The 19,413-nt window shown below is 42.2% G+C and overlaps 1 protein-coding gene across 1 annotated transcript in view; it reads left to right on the top strand.

The window, feature by feature from the left end:
• NT5DC3 (5'-nucleotidase domain containing 3) overlaps positions 1-19,413 on the top strand; it is a 79,108-nt gene that overhangs the window by 25,555 nt on the left and 34,140 nt on the right. Inside the window, exons 2-3 of the mRNA XM_043966325.1 lie at positions 12,249-12,433; positions 18,345-18,419. Of these exons, the coding sequence (XP_043822260.1) occupies positions 12,249-12,433; positions 18,345-18,419 (260 nt within the window). The remainder of the gene's footprint in view (positions 1-12,248; positions 12,434-18,344; positions 18,420-19,413) is intronic.

The raw sequence follows: 19,413 nt of genomic DNA, 5'->3' as shown, positions 1-19,413 counted from the left end.
TCTTTCTTTTTTTTTTTTTCTTGGATTTGGAGATCCTCTTCTATCATGAGTTCCCTGGAACTCTTCTGTACCATTGCATTGGTGAGAAGAATATAGTCCATCACAGTAGGTCAACACTCAATGTTGATGATACTGTGTACAATGTTCTTCTGGTTCTGCTCATCTCACTCATCATCAGCTCACGTAAGACCCTCCAGGTTTCTCTGAACTCTTCCTGCTCATCATTTCTTACAGCACAATAGTATTCCATTGTATTCATATACCACAACTTGTCCAGCCATTCCCCAATTGATGGGCACCCCCTCAACTTCCAATTCCTTGCTACCACGTAAAGAGCAGCTATAAATATTTTTGTACATGTGGGTCCCTTTCCCCCTTCCATGATTTCTTTGGGCAAAAGACCTAAAAGTGGGATTGCTGGGTCCTGGTATGTGTTTTAAAAGAAAATTTGAAAAATACATCATAGTTCTCTGTTTTTCAATCATCTATCAATATATACACATTCATATTGATAGGTAGATTTTTTTTTATGTGTATGTGCATGTGCATGTGTATTTGTATGTGTATGCATATATGTGTGTATATATATGTATGCAGGCATGTGTATGTATATATGTCTATGTGTGTATGTCTGTGTCTATGTATATGCATATATCACAGGGGAGAGGTGGGGCTCCTTAGGTATTCCTCAATAAAGAATTACATCCTCACACATAGTCCAATTAGAATTAAAGTCATCCTTATTTGGCTCTAGGAAACTGACCGAGTGAGAAAGCAAAGACTTCACCCCAAGGGAGGAGAACTTAGAAACACTCTCCTCCCCCAGCAGAGGGAAGGCAAAAACTTTTATAGAGGATAGCTGGGGTGACCACTTGAAAACTGGCAAGTTCCCTTTTGGGGTGGGGTGGGAAAAGCTTGGATACTTGTTATATCCCTGAGAGTCGAGGGGGATTTTTTTTGAAATAATGGTCCTGACCTTTGGGGTTATCTCTGTCTCCTAACTCTGGTCAGGTAGTAGCCACACCTGATTGACTTTCCTGCTGTAGAATTTTATCTCACCTTCTTAGGCGTGTCTGTCCTGATATCTAGTTGGTCAATCTAAACTTTAATAGTCCCTTGATTCCTTGTTATGTCTGTCCTGTTGTCTGTTCATCTTTGGTTTTTCTTCTTACAGGAGAAACTTCTGATTTATCCTGAGCCCCATGTCACATATTTGTGTGTGTGTATGTATGTATGTATGTATGTATGTATGTATGTATGTATGTATATATGTATATATATGTATGTGTGTGTATATATATATATGTGTATATATATATATATGTATTTGTTGTTGTTCAGTCATTTTAGTTATGTCTGACTCTGACCCCATTTGATGGGATTTTCTTGGCAAAGATGATACTGGAGTGGTTTGCCATATGTGTGTGTATTTATATCTACATCTATATTTATCTATCTGAATATGTATATCTATATATATCTCAGCCAGGTGGTACAATGGATAGAGCGCTGGGCCTGGACTCAAGAAGACTCATCTTTCTGAGTTCAAATCTGACCTTAGACACTTACTAGCTGTTCAACCCTAGGAACATCATTTAACTCTATTTGCCTCAGTTTCTTCGTCCATAAAATGAGCTGGAGAAGGAAATGGCAAACCACTCCAGTATCTTTGCCAAGAAAATTCCAAATGGGGTTATGACTGAAAAATGACTGAACATGTATACAGATACACAGGTTATGAGCCAGAAGGGGCTGTATTTTAGGGGGAGGTCCAGAGGTGGGTGAAGTGACTTGACCAAAGTTTTATAAGTAGTAAGTGGCAGAGACAGGATTTGAATTCAGGTCCTGTCGTGGGATGAGTTTAGTCTTTCAAGTTCAATGCTGCTTTTTACCACATTGCCAATTACTTGGTTAGTTTATGAGCCTGAAAGTAGAGTGAGAGAATGAAAAAAATGAATACATAAAAAAAAACATTATTAGTTTATGTCCCAAGCACTTTGCTAAGTAAATAAAAAGTAGAAGGCAGACCCTACTCTCAAGGAGCTGACATTCTGATGAGGGGGGGCATAGACAGGAGTGGTGGCCAAGAAAGGGAATTTTAGGTTAGAAATTATGGGGATGGGGGTGGCTAGGTGGCGCAGTGGATAAAGCACCGGCCCTGGATTCAGGAGTACCTGAGTTCAAATCCGGCCTCAGACACTCGACACTTACTAGCTGTGTGACCCTGGGCAAGTCACTTAACCCCCATTGTCCTGAAAAAAAAAAAGAAAGAAAAAAAAGAAATTATGGGGATGGTGAGTGGAGAGATTGACACATCTTTAAAAGAATAACAAGAGCCAGCTTGATTTATGTATATAGCTTGTGAGGTTCACAAAATAATCCTTTTTGATATAGTTTAAAAAGCAAGGGGCAGGGGGCAGCTAGGTGGTGTAGTGGATAAAGCACTGGCCTTGGATTCAGGAGTACCGGAGTTCAAATCCAGCCTCAGACACATGACACTTAACTAGCTGTGTGACCCTGGGCAAGTCACTTAACCCTCATTGCCCTGCAAAAATTTAAAAAACCAACCAACCAACCAAACAACAACAACAACAAAAAGCAAGGGGCAGCTAGGTGGCACAGTGGATAGAGCACTGGCCCTGGAGTCAGGAGGACCTGAGTCCAAATCCAGCCTCAGATACTTAACATTTACTAGCTGTGTGACCCTAGGCAAGTCACTTAACTCCAATTGCCTCACCAAAAAACAAAACAAACAAAATAAAGCAAACCCAATAACAATAGATGAAGGACCTTTTCTCCCTTGCCCCAAGTTCTTAAAAAGTCGTTCAGTGAGTAGTTGATGGAATGAATTTTTCTTTTTTCATTTTCTCTCCCCTGTCTACTCTCCCCTCATCTTTAATGCCTGTATCTTATCTTCTAGGTGAAAAAATTTAAAGGGCAATTTTCCATCAAAAAGAAAGGAAAACCTATAGGAAAGAGAAAAAGTTAAAAATCTCTCATACTTTTTAAGGGATTGTATTTTTGCTGGCAGAAAAATTAAGAATGAATTTTTAGGATTTAAAAAATTATATGTTTTCAAAGGGGAGGCAGCATGGATTAGTGGGTAGAGGGGTCAGTATGAGTGTCAGGAATCAATCATTCATTTAGCACCTACTACTGGGCACCAAGCTAGCTAGGTTTGTGTGTGTGTGTGTGTGTGTGGGGGGGATTGGGGGGGTGTGTTGGGGGGGGTGAATACAGAACCTTTGAAAATTTTAAAATGTAACTGAAATAAATAGGCTTAAGGTGTTAGCTGCGAACTGACTAGATTATATCATAACTTTTGTTATGATATAATACAAATATTTCCCATTTTTTTTAAAAAACAAAATTTCATTTGTTTGCATTTCTTTCTGTATTTTGCAACATCTTTATCTTATCTGAGAGTCCTTGACTCTATATGTTACTAATTTATTATCACACCACAAACATGTCTCAGTTTCCTTGTCCCTTTTGATTATGGGAACACTGTATTCTTTATTTGTAACTTCATTGCAAGCTTTGTGGTCGAAGGGAATAACTTATCTTGGACACCCCCTGGAAAAGTATAGAAACCCTAGAACTTCCCTTATAAATTGGGATTCTTGACTTATAAAGGAAAATCAATGCCAGTTAAACCTCCAAATAATTACTGGATAAATGTGTTTCTAACAGCTCTGCTTCCTCAATTCAGTGCAGAGTGATTCAGTTTATTTGCTTTAGGAGTGTGTGTGTGCGCGTGCGTGTGCGCTTGCGCACGCTAGTGAGCACAAGCTTCCTTTGCTAGGACATTCTTTTCAAACAAAAGCTTCATTCTGGGTTAATAGTCTACTTTTGACCTATACTAGCTATACTATGACTCCACAGTTGCTAGGTGGCACAGTGGATTGAGTGCCCAGCCTGGAGTCAGGAGGACCTGAGTTCAGATGCACCCTTAGACCACTTACTAGTTGTGTGACACTGGGCATGTCATTTTACCCCATTTGCCTTAGTTTCCTCATCTGTAAAATGAGTGGGAGAAGGGAATAGCAAACCACTCCAGTATTTGCCAAGAAAACCCCAAATGGGGTCACAGAGAGTCAGATGTGACTGAAAACAATCGAACACACTGCACCATGTGATGCTGGGCAAACACACTGAGCCCTGTGAGTTTCCCCATAGAACTCTCTGATTCTCTAAGTTAGATGGCTTGATGAGTTGTATTGTATTGGTGGAAGAGTTTTTTTCAGGGGCTGTATTTCACTAGACATAGTGTTAACATGTGGCAGGGATAAACCCATAAAGGAGGTCTCAAAATTTGTAGGGGGTGGGGTGGGTTTTATGTCAACAATCCTTGGGGCTGTTTCTTCACCTATAAAACACTAAAGACATCTCCCCGTGAACCGTCCTATCCCTTTGAGCGAATGATTTTTGGTGCACATGCTGCTCTCATGGGTCCAATCAGCTTTCTACCTAGACACCGTATGGCTACAGATACAGATACAGTGAGAGCTGTCCGTGAAAGGCAGAAATATGTCCGTCATCTGCCATGCCCCCTGTGAGCCAAGCATTTAAAGGTCAAGGCCAGACTTGACGTTCTCATTAACTCTGTGGATCAGATTCCTTCCCTAATGATGGGCTGCTAGTCCCTGTAATATGGCCTCATTCTCTCTTCTAGCCCCCCCGTGGGAGCCTGTCTGCTTTCCTTTCGTTGCCTCTCCAGAGATCTGATTCAGTCTCTCACCCTTGAAACAATCTTCCTCCTTCTCTATAGAGATATATCACTATCTTTGATTAGCCTGTAAATTTCCTGAGGACAAAGACTCTTTCTGTTTTTGTCTGTGTATAACAGAAGCAAGAATTTATAGCAGCCTCCAGCCAACCTTCTCAGATGGAATGGAGGTTGTATTAGTGAGATTTAAGACTTGAGGGGTAGGTTATGGTCAGAGAGCCTCCGTAGCACTGTGTGATGGAAAGAATACTTGAGATGGTGTCGGAGGGCGGAAGGTTGAACATCACTTCTGCGGCTTAGGACCAGGGTGACCTGGATCATGTTGCTTCATTGCTCTAGGCCTCAGTTTCCTCATCCGTAAAAAGGAGAGGGTTTGGGGCAGCTAGATGGCTCAGTGGATGGAGCACCGGCCCTGGATTCAGGAGGACCTGAGTTCAAATCCGGCCTCAGCCACTTGACACTTACAAGCTGTGTGACCCCGGGCAAGTCACTTAACCCTCATTGCCCTGCAAAAAAAAAAAAAAAAAAAAAAGGAGAGGGTTTAACTAGATAGTCTCAGGTTCCCATCATGGTTTTAGAAAGAACTGTTTTCATTCTCCAAGAGGCATGACATCAGGTGATGTCATGACTTGCACTGAATTGTACTTAAGTGAGGAAGGACTGTGTAAAATCACTAACATCATTCTTTCCTCAAGAGCCATCTGGGTTTAGTGGCAAGATATAGACTGGAGATGGTCCCGGATATTTAAGGCAATTGGGGTTAAATGATTTGCCCAGGGTCACACAGCTAATAAGTGTCCGAGCTGAGCCACATGTACTTTTTTTTTTTTGCAGGGCAATGAGGGTTAAGTGACTTGCCTAAGGTCACACAGCTAGTAAGGGTCAAGTGTCTGAGGCTGAATTTGAACTCAGGTCCTCCTAAATCCAGGGCCTGGTGCTTTATCTGCTGTGCCATCTAGCTGCCCCTCCACATGCACTTTTTTTGGGGGGGGGCAATGAGGATTAAATAAATGAATTGCTCAGGGTCACACAGCTAGTAAGTGTCAAGTGTCTGAGGCCTGATTTATACTCGGGTCCTTCCAACTTCAGGGCCAGTGCTCTATCCACTGTACCACCTTTTAGAAAGAGCAGTCATAAGTTGGAGAGCATTCTGAGGAAGGTGAGCTTTTATTTATTTATTTTTTGCGGGGCAATGGGGGCCAAGTGACTTGCCCAGGGTCACACAGCTGGTGTCAAGTGTCTGAGGCTAGATTTGAACTCAGGTACTCCTGAATCCAGGGCTGGTGCTTTATCTACTGCGCTACCTAGCTGCCCCCTAAGGTGACCTTTTTAAAAACATTTTTTTTTAGAATTTTATTTTCCAAAATATATGTAAAAACAAATTTTGACATCAATTTTTAAAAACTTTGTGTTTCAACTTCTCTTCCTCCCTTCCCACCCCCATCCCCAAGAACTCAAGAAATTCAATATAAGTTATACATGAGTAGTCATGGAAAACATCCCCACATTAGCTAGGTTGTGAGAGAAAACAGTTAAAAAACAAAACTTCAGATTAAGGAATTGTCAAAGAAAAAAAATGTGTTTCAATCTGTTTTCGGATACCATCAGTTTTTTCTCTGTAGAGGGATTGCAATTTTCATAAGTCCTTCAGGGTTATATTGGATCATTGCCTCACTGAAAATAAACACGTGCTTCCCAGCAGATCATCTTACACTGTTGCTGTTATTTTGTATACAGTACATTTCACTCTGCTTCAGTTCATGTAGGTCTTTCCAGGCTTTTCTGCTAGCATCCTGTTCATCATAACTTTTATATAGTACCTTAAACTTGACAAAGAACTTTCTTCACAATAAATAGCCCAGCAAAGTAGGCACCATACATTTTGCCATTATAGTCAATCGCTATAACTATTTCCCTCCATCCTATTCCCTTCCCATGATATTTACTCTACTTTCTATCTTCTTTTTACCCTCTTCCTCCTCAACAGTGTTTTACTTCTGACTGTCCCTTCCCCTGCTCTGCCCTCCCTTCAGGACAAAAATATATTACTATACCCACTTGAGTGTGTATGTTATTCCCTCGTTGAGCCAATTCTGATGGTAGTAAAGTTCATTTCCCCCTCTTCCCCTGCCCTCTGTAAGCTTGATTGAAGGAGCCAGGGATGTTGAACCTGGAGATGAGAAGTGTTGGGGAGGGTTCGAGAGGGTGGAACATGGTCGTTGCCTTCAGGTTTTTGAAGGACTGTCGGGTGGAGAAGGGATAAGATGTGTTTGGTTTGGCCGGGGCAGAACTGGGAGCAATGTCTGCAGGCTGCACTGAAGCTGATGTAGGCTTCCTAGCACCCAGAACATCATGCCCATGTGCATTGTAGTTGCCTTGGGAAGTGGTGGCTTTCCTCTCTGTGGAAATCTTGAAGCAGCATCCCTATGACCACTCACTGGGTATTCAATTCGGTTCAGTCTATATTTTTTAAGTAACTACTATGTGCCAAGCATTGTGCTAAGCCCTGGGGGTACAGATAAGAAAAAGAAATGTAGTCCCTGTCCTTGAGAAGCTTATAGTCTGATGGGGAAGACAATACAAAGAGAAACTGTAAGGGGAAGGGGCAGCCACCAGGGAACATCTGGTACAGGGGCCTGTCGTTTTGTGGGGTCAGAACCAAACAGAGCAGCTGGTGATAAAGGGAGTTACCCGGAAGGTTGTGAGACCTCTAAAAGCAAAGGCTAGGAGCCATTTAATGCTCCTCCCTCCATGCCTCCAATCACAAGATAGAGGCAAAAGAGGGTGAGTTGAGGTGGTGAGTATCAGGATCCGAGGCAATCAGCATGGTGATGAAATTTCAGGTGATCAGCTTATCCTCGGGTGGGGAGGGAGGCGTTATTTATGGAGTGAAATCTAAGCAGAGCAGCTGATGGGCAATGGTGCGAGGGGATTCTTTTGTAGACGTGTGTTACGTGGAGCAGAGATTATTAACCTGGGGCCGGAGGGTCCCAGGACAGACTTGGGGGGGCGGTGTCTGTGAAATTGGTTGGGGAAAATGACATCTTTTTAAATAGAGTTTCTCTTGTTTTCTTGTGTGTTTTATTTTGGGCATAAAAACGTGATTCTGAAATGGGGTCCATAGGCTTCTGGGGGCTGCCGGGGGGAGGGGGGGTCTAGGACACAAAGGAATGGGAACTCCTGCCCTGAATGGGTTTGGAGGTCTCTTCCTCTGGCTCATTCTCCTCCTCCTCTTGCTTCCGCTGCTGCTATGATGCTCACTGCTTGCTCCGATCTTCTAGGTCTGCTGAGTCCACAGCTGGCTCGCTTGGCTCTCAATCTATCATCCCCCCCCCCCCCCCCGTGGGGTAGGATTGTTTTTAGCAGGTTGGCTTTCTGTGCTCCCCATGGCTGCCCTTTAGCTCGGTCACTTTCCAGGACCAGCTCCATCACCTTCCTCATTGCTGAGGTTGCCCCCAAAGCTCTGTCCCCAGGTCTGTCCATTCAATTTCCCTTCTTTCACTCCGGGTCAGAGAGAGACCTTCTCCAGTGAGCTTTTGAGTCCCTTTGCAGTCGTCAGTTACAACACCTGGATCTTGTTGCAGCTATAATCCAATCCCCTAGGAGAGTGCTAAGATACTCTGATGCTGAGGACTGTGGGGAAATGATGATTACTTGATATTTTAACAGTATCAACTGAGACTACAGACTCTACAAGGAATGATGGGATATGTCGAAGGCTTGGGCGACTCTCTACATTGTTCATTTCAAAATCCTTCCAACATGTAATTTTGGACATGACCAATGTGGGATTTTTTTTTTTTTTGGTGTGGACTATGAATATTTGTTGTGAGGGTTTTATGTGGACTTTTAAATTTATTCAATTGGGGCAGCAGTGAGAGGGGAAGATGATAAATGTCTGTAACAATCAATAAATGAAAAATTAAGAAATACCAAAAATACTTCCTTATTGTTTTAGATATAAAACCCACAAAGACCTCAATTCTTGTATTGTAGATCTTAACTTACTACCTTTTGTCAGTTCAGTACTGGTGAGGATGGAAATTAGGTAGGTTCAATTGGTAGTCCCTCCCCCCCACCTTTGCACAGAGCAATTAGGGTTAAGCGACTTTCCCAGGGTTACACAGCTAGTAAGTGTCAAGTTCTGAGGTAGGATTTGAACTCAGGTCCTCCTGAATCCACGGCCAGCTCTTTATCCACAGTAATCCTTTTTTGTTTACCCCCCCCCCCCACTACTTTTTCTCTAGAAATTACTTGGAAGTACTCACATGATTTCCCTCATTAAATTAAAGATGAAAAACCAATGTCACTCACACCAGCAGCTGCAATAGTGAACATTTATAAGGACTTTAAGGTTTCCAGAGCACTGAGTTTATTTAATCCTCACAACTACCCTGGGAGCTAGCTGCTATTGTTATTTTAATTTTACAGATGAAGAAATGGAGGCTGAGAGAGGCTAAACCACATGCCCAGGGTCATACAGCCAGTAAGTATCGCAGGTAGAATTGGAACTCACATCTTCCTGATTCCAAGTCCAATACTTTATCCGCTATACTACAGGGGTTCTTCACCTGGAGTGCATGGACCACCAGGGGTTTGTGGGTAGATTTCAGGCTGTCCATGAACTTTAACAGAAGAAAAACATCTTTATTTTCATTAACCTTCATTTTCCTTTGCAATCCTATATGTTTGATTGTGGTACAATGGATAGAATGCCAGATCTGGAGTCAGGAACACTCATCTTCCTGAGTTCAGATCTGGCCTCAAACACTTTCTAGCTGTGTGACCCTGACCCTGTTTACCTCAATTTCCTTGTTTGCAAAATGAGCTGGAGAAGGAAATGGCAAACCACTCCAATATCTCTGTCAGGGAAACCCCAAATGAGGACAGGACTGAAATCAATTGAACAATAAAATGTGTTTGATTTTGGATTTTTAAAGAGAAGATTTTTGAGAAGGTGTTCATGGGCTTCACCAGGCTGCCAAAGGGATCCACGACACAAAAAAGAATCAAGAATCCCTGATATAGTGTCAGTGGCTGAAGTATCGTATTCACAGCCAATCAGAGGGAGCAGCTGCAGAGGTTTCATTGAAGCCATGTTTGAATTATGTTGTAGGCAAAGCCTCAATCAACAGGGTGAAATGAGCTGGGCTGTTTTTAATCTAATCTCGTCTTCTGTTATAAATAGGGGATCAAATGTCTAAATCTGTCCTCAGTCCGGTTCTTACTACTGGGGGAGGGGACGAAGGTAGAAGAAGGTGTAAAGGATTAATTCAGGCAGCAGCAGGCACCCTCTGACTCTAAAACGTGGATTCTTTCCTTCGTGGATCTTGAGGGCTTTGAAAATTAGGTTTCTTCTGCACCTGAAAATGGTAGCTCCAGTTTATTGAGTTTCGGCATCTCGACCTTCATCTTTGGCCTTTTTTTTAGGGATTGTAAAAGACTGAATCCTAAACTCCTGGAGGGCAGAGACTGTCTTACTTGTATCTTTTTTTATCCCCTGCACCTGGCCCATAGTTGGTGCTTAATAAATGTTTGTTGATTGTTTAGAAGTCACAAGGACAGCTTCTTGCCTAATACAATAATCCACTCTGTGTCACTAAGGGAGGTCACTGGCTCTGGAGGAGAGAGTGAAGTGCAATTCTGCCTCACTTAAATCCAATTCATGCCCATGTCAGGACATCATCTTCCAGATGTTTTTGGTCCTCTTCAAAAAGGGTTAAAGGAAGGAGGAGAAGAACTCCACTACTATCACCACCACCCAAATTTCCTGAGGCAGGGATGGTTTCTTTTTTGTCTCTGTATCCCCAGCACTTTGTATATAGTAAATGCTTATTAGAAGTGCAAATTGTTGAATACCTCCAGCAATGGGAACATCACTACTTGATGAGGCAGTCGATTCATTTTCATTTAGTTCTGGGTCCCCCTCCTTCCTTCAGCCCCTGGCTGAGCCTTGACCGGTTCAGCTGTCCTTGTCAGTTTCTTGGTTACTTAAACATGGAATCTTAGATTTCTTGCTAGATCACAGGATGATAGAGAGTTGGAAGGACCTCAGAGGACATCTAGGTTAACAATTTCACTTTACAAATGAGTAAACTGAGGCCCAGGCAGTTGAGGGGCTTTTCCTAACAAGATTTCTTCAGATCTCTGACTCCAGAGCCAATGTTCTTCCCACTATACCACATTGCCTATTAACACATTCCCTGCCCCTCTCCCCCAGTCAAGTTACCTTGGCAGATAACACATATAGTCAGTAGCAGAGTAAGCATTTGAACCCAGGGCCTCAAACTTTTAATCTTGCATTTTTTCTATTATTTTTTTGGGGGGGCGGGGGGGGGTTAAGTGACTTGCCCAGGGTCACACAGCTAGTAAGTACTTCTGAATCCAGGGCTGGTGCTTTATCCCCTGCGCCACCTAGCTGCCCTTCTATTATGTTTTTTTTTTTTTAGTGAGGCAATTGGGGTTAAGTGACTTGCCCAGGGTCACACAGCTAGTAAGTGTTAAGTGTCTGAGGCCGGATTTGAACTCAGGTCCTCCTGACTCCAGGGCCGGTGCTCTATCCATTGTGCCACCTAGCTGCCCCCCCTTCTATTATGTTTTGAGTCCAATATGATATTGGTAAATGAAAACCACAGATAGAACACTTCATCAAAGCTGACAGTTGGGGAGAGACTTGGGGGGATAGAGTCTCAGAGTCTTCCTAGAGTAGGTAGCACTTGAATTGAGCCTTAAAAGAATAGAAAGAAGTAGAAATGCCTATGAAAGGTAGAGATGAAGAAAGACTATTATATTACAGGCCTGTGCAAATGAACTTAGGGACTTGGGAGAATGTAGAGGTCAGGGAACAATTAGGCCAGTTTGGGTGGAACAGTGTGGAATGTGTGAAGGAGACTTGTGTGAGACGAGGCTGGAAAAGTAAGATGGAGGGTCTTGAATGTTAGGATAGTGAGATTATAACTTATCCTGGGAGCTTGAACTGGGGACTGATGTGGTTTTACTTGCATTTTAGGAAGATTTGTTTGAGTCATTTATTCTTTTTTTTTTTTTTTTTTTTTTTGCGGGGCAATGGGGGTTAAGTGACTTGCCCAGGGTCACACAGCTAGCAAGTGTTACATGTCTGAGGCCGGATTTGAACTCAGGTCCTCCTGAATCCAGGGCCGGTGCTTTATCCACTGCGCCACCTAGCTGCCCCGAGTCATTTATTCTTACTTAAGGCAAAGCAAGATTCCCAGACAAGGGAGTAGCAATTAACAAGGATGTGTTTGTGTTGTTCAGGACCAGTGAGCAAAAACATTTGCGAAGACTCTAAAAACAGTCTGGTTAGGAGGCTTTGGGATACATTTGAAAAACTTTCTCCCTATGTACAAAACTGTTCTGTGTCTCAGTTAAGAGAAAACAAAAGCCCTCTTGTATCATTCACTTGTCTTTTACTTTATTGGGAATTCCCAACTGCCCTCTGGGGTTCATAATTCATTATATTTTAACGAGATCTAAGATTTTTCTTTTCTGTTACTTTCAGACCTGGTCCCTTCAATTATGAGCAACTTGTTGAATCCAGATGCAATTTTCTCCAACAATGAAATGAGCCTGTCAGACATCGAAATCTATGGCTTCGATTATGACTATACCCTTGTCTTTTATTCTAAACACCTCCACACCCTCATCTTCAACGCTGCTCGGGACCTCCTCATCAATGAGCATCGGGTAAGTTGGGCCTGCAGATGGCAGCTTTCCTCCCTTCCTCCCTTCCTCCCTTCCTCCCTCCCTCCCTTCCTCCCTCCCTCTCTCCCTTCCTCCCTTAGGAAGCTTACATCCTACTTGGAGGGGTACAACTTGTATATGGATAAGCAAATAAAACATATATCCAAAATAAATAGTGGTTTAGGGAAGTGGACTTGGAGTTAGGAAGACTTGGGTTCAAATCTCACCTCAAATATATACATACATATATATTTTTTAAAATTCTGACCTTAATGAGCACCTTTATACACATAGCAGAACACATAAAAGAGAATTGTACATGAAGTTACAAATATGCATTTTGTACCACTGGCTTTTGTAGAAGTGTACCATAAATTCTACGTGTTACTTTCAGAGCTGTCCTCATCTGTGCTTCCTTCTGTTCCCTTCTGTGTGTTTAAAAATGTGTTTTTGGGTGGGGGGGCAGGTAGCTGGGTGGCACAGTAGATAAAGCACTGGCCCTGGATTCAGGAGGACCTGAGTTCAAATTTGGCCTCAGACACTTGACACTTACTTAGCTGTGTGACCCTGGGAAAGTCACTTAACCCTCATTGTGCTGCAATCAATAAAAAATGTGTTGGTAGTCCTCTTTATTCATCACGATTGCTACTCCTACCCCCATCAAAATTAGAGAAAAAAAGTCCTTTTAATAAATGAGCATAGTCAAACAAAAGGATCCAAACACTGCCCTGTTCATAAATAAATTTTTCTTTTCTGCACCTTGTGTCCAACACCTTTTGTCAGGGCTACCTAAGATATTTATTAGGTACATGACTCTAGGCCAAATCACTGAGCTTTTCTGTGCTTCAGTTTCCTTGTCTGTAAAACGTGGGGGCTGGACTCCAAGGTCTCTTCTAGCTCTAAATTTATGACCCTATAATTTTAATTAAGGGGGAAGGACACTGACTTCTGATCTGCTCCAGCAGACTGTATGCCTGGGGATATGTGGCTGGACTTTGGGGATAATCACCAGATTACTAAAATATTTTAAGTTTTACCAAACTCTTGGCTTATGTCATTTCTGGTGATCAGTGACAGGTGGCCTTTTACAGCCAAGATGAGGCACTACCCTGATAGTAGACCTTTGCTTGGCTTGGCTATCTTTACCATGGAATTGCCCTGTTTCCTTGTTGAAAATATTTCACTTGTTTGATCTGAAAATAGAGAGTTTCCTTGTACTCGTGGGAACCTTTAATGAGGGAGGAGAAAGATAACTCATTCCTCCTTCCTCCATACCAGGCCAATATGAGTTTCTTTGGCTTTCCAGCTCACGAACTGGTTTAATTGAAAGAAGGTTGGGTTAGTAGTCAGATTCTGAATCTAGCCGTCCCACTAACTTATGATCCAGGAGTTGGTTTCAAATCTGGTGTTTGATGTTATCTTGTGTGACCTTGGGCAAGTCACTTAATGCTTCTGGGTCTCAGTTTTGTGATCAGTAAAATGAGAGTGTTGGACCAGATGACTGACCCCAGAGGTTCCTTCCTGTTCTGGAGCAGTGAACCTCTGAATCCTCAGGTAAATCCTTATCTGTAAAATGGGGAAAAGTTTGTTCTGATGGTCATATGAAAAAAAAAAATAGAGGCAGTTCTGTGAGCTGCAGAATTGGACGGAATGTTTATCCTGCTGATCAGAGCCTTAGAGCCGGCTGGGACCTCAGGTGATTTAGTCTGATTCCCTCATTTTACACAGGGCCAAATCCCCACAGGTGGTTTTGGAGCCCGTTTTAGTTGAAGGCACCAGCCTTGCTTTCTCCCCCTAAATAAGCTCTAGTATTGTTGGAGACAGCAAAACTGAGGGCTCAATGTACTTTGTGACTCAGTACCAGCAGATACAGGCATCTCTTCCTGAATCTTGCATTTCTAGCCATGATACACTAGCTCCCTTGGCATCAAGAAGCGACGTGCTGACTGGAGTCAAAAGATCTGCTTTCAAATCCTCCCTCTGACACAGTTACCCGTGTGACCTTGGGAAAAGGAGCCATACCATTTTTGTATATGAGAGGCTTGGACTAGATGTCCTTTGACAGCCTTTCAGTTCTTCTAGCTCAAATCTGGGATGCTGTCTTGTCACTTTGTTTCCTTTTCTTCCTCTGTAAAATGGAGTTGGATTGTATGACCTCTGAGGACCCTTTTGAGCTTGAGATCTACAATCTGATGAGCCCATCTTTCGCCCTCCCATCCAGAATCTTGAATCTAAATCATTTCCCCTCTAACCACTGTACCACCCAGTTGTCTCTCTACTAGAGTGTTGGAGGGGGAGTCAGGAAGTCCTGAGTTCATATGAGACCTCAGACACTAGCCATGTGACCCTAAGCACTTAACTTCAGCTTTCTATGCCTCAGTTTCCCCATCTGTTAAACAGGAATAATAATAGCTCTGATGTCCCAGGGTGGTTGTAAGGATCCAGTGAGATGACATTTAGGAAGTGCTTTGCAAACCTTAAATTTTTATAAGATTTGTAATAATGATATATAAAGTGCTTTGAACTTCATTATATATATTTAAAGTGCTCTAAACACTGTAAAACTTATAATAAGGTTTACAATAATATATAAACTGCTTTGCAAACCTTAAATTTTATAAGATAATGATATATAAAGTGCTTTGAATTTCATGATATACATTTAAAGTGCTCTGAACACCTTAAAACTTATAATAAGGTTGGGGCAGCTAGGTGGCACAGCTAGATAGAGCACCAGCCCTGGAGTCAGGAGGACCTGAGTTCAAATCTGGCCTCAGACACTTAACACTTACTAGCTGTATGACCCTGGGCAAGTCACTTAACCCCAATTGCCTCACTAAAAAAACAAAACAAAACAAAACAAAAAACCCAAGACTTATAATAAGGTTTATAATATATAAAATGCTTTGCAAACCTTAAAATTCATAAGATATATAATAATGATATATAAAGTGCTTTACCTTATTATAATAATAATAAACAAAGTGTTTTGCAAACCTTAAAATTTATAAGATTAGGTTTATATTATTTAATAATATATAAAGTGCTTTGCAAATCTTAAAATTTATTATAATATTTATTATAATAATATAAATGTTTATTATTATAACAATAATGGTATAATAATATTTATTGTTAATATGTTATAATGATATTATATTATCATCATCGTAATTCTTATTCTAGCTGAGGGGATTTGTATCTTGCCATCTGTAGGGTGCCTTAGAAAGGACATTCCTGACAAGTGAGACCTGTTTGGGCTTGGGCCCAAGCTCTAATGTAAAGGTTACTAGCTAAATATATATCTGTTGATGTCCTGGCAGGGAGGAAACCTGATGCTGGCTTGGCAAACAGCTGTGGCCCCCCATAGCTCCCTAGGGATCCCCGTCTGGTGGGGGGAGGGCTGGTGCATCCATCCTATGGTTCAGTTTTTAATAGGCTATTTCTACCTCAGAAATGGTGCTGGCTTTGGATTTGGACTTAAGGCATCTATGCAAATTGAGAGGAAACTGAGCAGGGCTTAGAAGAAAAATAAAACTGAGTTGGGGGCTAGGTAAGAGCTTGGTTCCTGGGCTGGTCACAAGCTGCAAAATTGAGGGAGTAGAGAATGGCTTTGCTGATCACCGATAATCAGGAGCCATCCAGTCCAACTTGTTCTTTTTACAGGAGGGAAAGCTGAGTTCCAGGGAGGGGTAACTTCTTTTTATAGAGAGATGAAAGAATTGTAGATGAGAGCAGGAAGGGACCCCAGAGCACAGCAAGTTCAAGCCCCTCATTCTACAGATTGAGGCCCACCAAGGTTAGATGTCTCCACCAATGTCACAAGGTAGGATTATAGTATCCCAGGACCATGGGTGAAGAGCTGAGAAAGAACTTGGAAGGATCATTTGGCCCAGGCACCCTCATTTCTCACGATAGAAAACTTAGACCCAGAAAGGGGAATGTAACATGCGGCCTTACATTTTGGAAGGGACCTTAAAGGCCATTAGAGGTCTCCTCATTTTACAGAGGGGGAAACTGAGGCTCAGATAGAGGTCAGAGGATCATAGATGGATATCTGGAAGTGATCTCAGAGGCCATCTAGTCCAGATGGAGAAACTTGAGGCACTAGGAGATTAAGTGACTTGGCTAGGGTCACACAGACATCAGAGTCAGCATTGAAATTTGTGTTGTCTTGAATCCTGTGTCAAAGTGGATTGAAGGCTGGATTTGCAGTCTGGAAGACCTGAGTTCACATTCAGCTTCGAATATTCATTAACTGTGTCACCCTCAGGAAATCATTTTATCTCTCTCTGCCTCAGTTACCTCACTTTTAAAATGGGGATGATAATAGCTTCTGCCTATTGATGTGAAGATCAAATGAGATAATATTTATAAAAGACACTGCAAATCTTAAAGCATTGTGGAAATGTTACAACAATCTCAAATCTTAAATTACATGTAAATGCTAGCTGCTGTTAACCTCTATGGGCAGCTAGGTGGCACAGTAGAAATAGAATGATGGGCCTGGAGTCAGGAAGACCTGAATTCACATCCAACCTCAGACACTTACCAGCTGTGTGACCCTGAGAAAGTCACTTAACCTTGTTTGCCTCAGTTTCCTCATCTGCAAAATGAGTTGGAGAAGGAAATGGCAAACCGCTTCAGTATCTTCTCATATACACTTGGGATACAGTGATGAATAATGTTTGTAACAATGACACTGAAGCTTTATAAAATCCTGAATGAGTGGAAAAAAAACATCTTCTCCCTTCCAGCCTTTGCATAGTCTGTCTCCCATGCCTGGCAGGTCCCCACCTTTTCACCTCTACCTTTTGGAATTTCTTTTTTTTTAGTGAGGCAATGGGGGTTAAGTGACTTGCCCAGGGTCACACAGCTACTAAGTGTTAAGTGTCTGAGGCCGGATTTGAACTCGGGTCCTCCTGACTCCAGGGCCGGTGCTCTATCCACTGCGCCACCTAGCGGCCCCTTCTACCTTTTGGAATTTCTAATTCCCATTAAGGCTCAATTCAAATATCACCTTCTGCCTGAGACCTTTCCTGCTCTTTCCAGTTGAGTGACCTCAGTCCACCCTTTTTTGAAATTACTTCCTATTTGTTTTGAATTTCTTTCGTTTTTATTTATCTTGCTAGGTGCTATACCCTTCTCATTAGACTATAGGCTCTTGGAGGATAAAGGCTATTGAGTTTTTTTTTTTAATTAATTAAAATTTTTTTTAAGACTATTGAGTTTTTTTCTCTGTATACCTAGAAACTGGAACAGTTCCTGGCACAGAGTAGACATTGAACAGATGCTCACTGAATTGGTTGGAGAAGTAGAAGGGGACTCGAAGATCATTGGTCCAACTTAGGCTGATAGATCTGAATCAGGAAGGGACCTTAGATGTTCTTCTTCCAACCCCTTTATTTAGGAGAGGGAGGAAAACCAAGATCCCCACGGTTAAGTTCCATGCCCAAGGTCACCCAGGTAGTGAGCAGAAGAGCCCGGATCCCAGGTCCTCTGCTGTTCAATCCATTCTTTTTTTTTTTTTTTTTTTTTTGTGCAGGCAATGGGGGTTAAGTGACTTGCCCAGGGTCACACAGCTAGTAAGTGTCAAGTGTCTGAGGCCGGATTTGAACTCAAGTACTCCTGAATCCAGGGCCAGTGCTTTAACCATATTCAATCCATTCGAGGGTATGGGTGCTGGAGTCAGCTGCACCTGGCTTGGGAGAGCTGATTGTTAAATTCTCAGGATCAACATTATCCTCTCAGAAATTGGCAAATGCCACAAGCTGGGATTGGCTTTGTTGCTTGTCTAGATTTAACTGAGTCATGTAGAAAATGTGAATAATTCAGGTTAAACTTGAAAGTGTGCTGTGTGTCCATGCAGAGAGCCAGTGCTTGTAAGCCATTCTCTTTTTTCCTCCTTCTTCAGTATCCTGCAGAGATAAGGAACTACGAATACGACCCAAATTTTGCCATTCGTGGACTCCATTACGACGTGCACCGGGTAGGCTTATTCGTCTTTCTCCTCCCTTATAATTAGACCCAGTATCTGCCCTGGAGAATGGGGCTGTTTCATCCTTTGTCTGTCACTCAGGATAAATTGATCCTCAGTGATTTTCTTTGAGTGTTTTGGGGTAATTAGTATGAATTATCCAAAAGGACTTTGGAGAGGATTTCTTTACAAGAGGCAATGTGAAAAGAAGAAAGAAATGGACGAATTTGGAGAAGAAATATATTTATTCACAGCATCAATCTTCAGCCTTTCGAGTAGGACTCAGTTACTTATTATTTTTTTTTTTTTGGCGGGGCAATGGGGGTTAAGTGACTTGCCCAGGGTCACACAGCTGGTATGTGTCAAGTGTCTGAGGTCAGATTTGAACTCAGGTCCTCCTGAATCCAGGGCCGGTGCTTTATCCTCTGTGCCACCTAGCTGCCCCCTCAGTTACTTATTAATAGACGAAAAGTGTCTGAAACCTGCCAAGCTTGGGATGGTGGTTTTTGCTGCAGCATTTGGGTTTTGCCATATACACATGTGCACACACATACACATGCATACACATACTTGCATATACACATACACATACATATATATGCATGTTTGTGTGTATATGATAAATACATATGCACATAGAGAGTGACTTTTGTTTTGGGGTTCATTGTGAAGTGGGGGGTGGGGAAGGCTAGGTTCCTTTGTGAAGAATCTATGGAGAGACAAAGACAAAAGTTGCCCAGGATTAGAAGGTAGGTATGGAGAGGTTGGGATGATCTTATTGGAGGGGGCTCCCACTGTGATGAGAGCTTTAGAATTGGAAGGGATTTGAAAGATTCTGTAGTCCAAATCTGTGAAGCCCAGACAGGGAGCTCACTCAGAACCACAGATCTAGAACCAAGAGGGACATTAGCGATACCTTGGCGCAGAGTTCTTAACTGGCCTGGTAACAATGGAGCTTAAGATGGTCTGTGGATAGATTTTTTTTTTTTAGGAGGGTGGTCTGTGA

Source organism: Dromiciops gliroides, chromosome 5, assembly GCF_019393635.1.
Source record: "Dromiciops gliroides isolate mDroGli1 chromosome 5, mDroGli1.pri, whole genome shotgun sequence".
Taxonomy (NCBI): Eukaryota; Metazoa; Chordata; class Mammalia; order Microbiotheria; family Microbiotheriidae; genus Dromiciops; species Dromiciops gliroides.
This window is presented reverse-complemented; position numbering and strand designations above follow the sequence as displayed.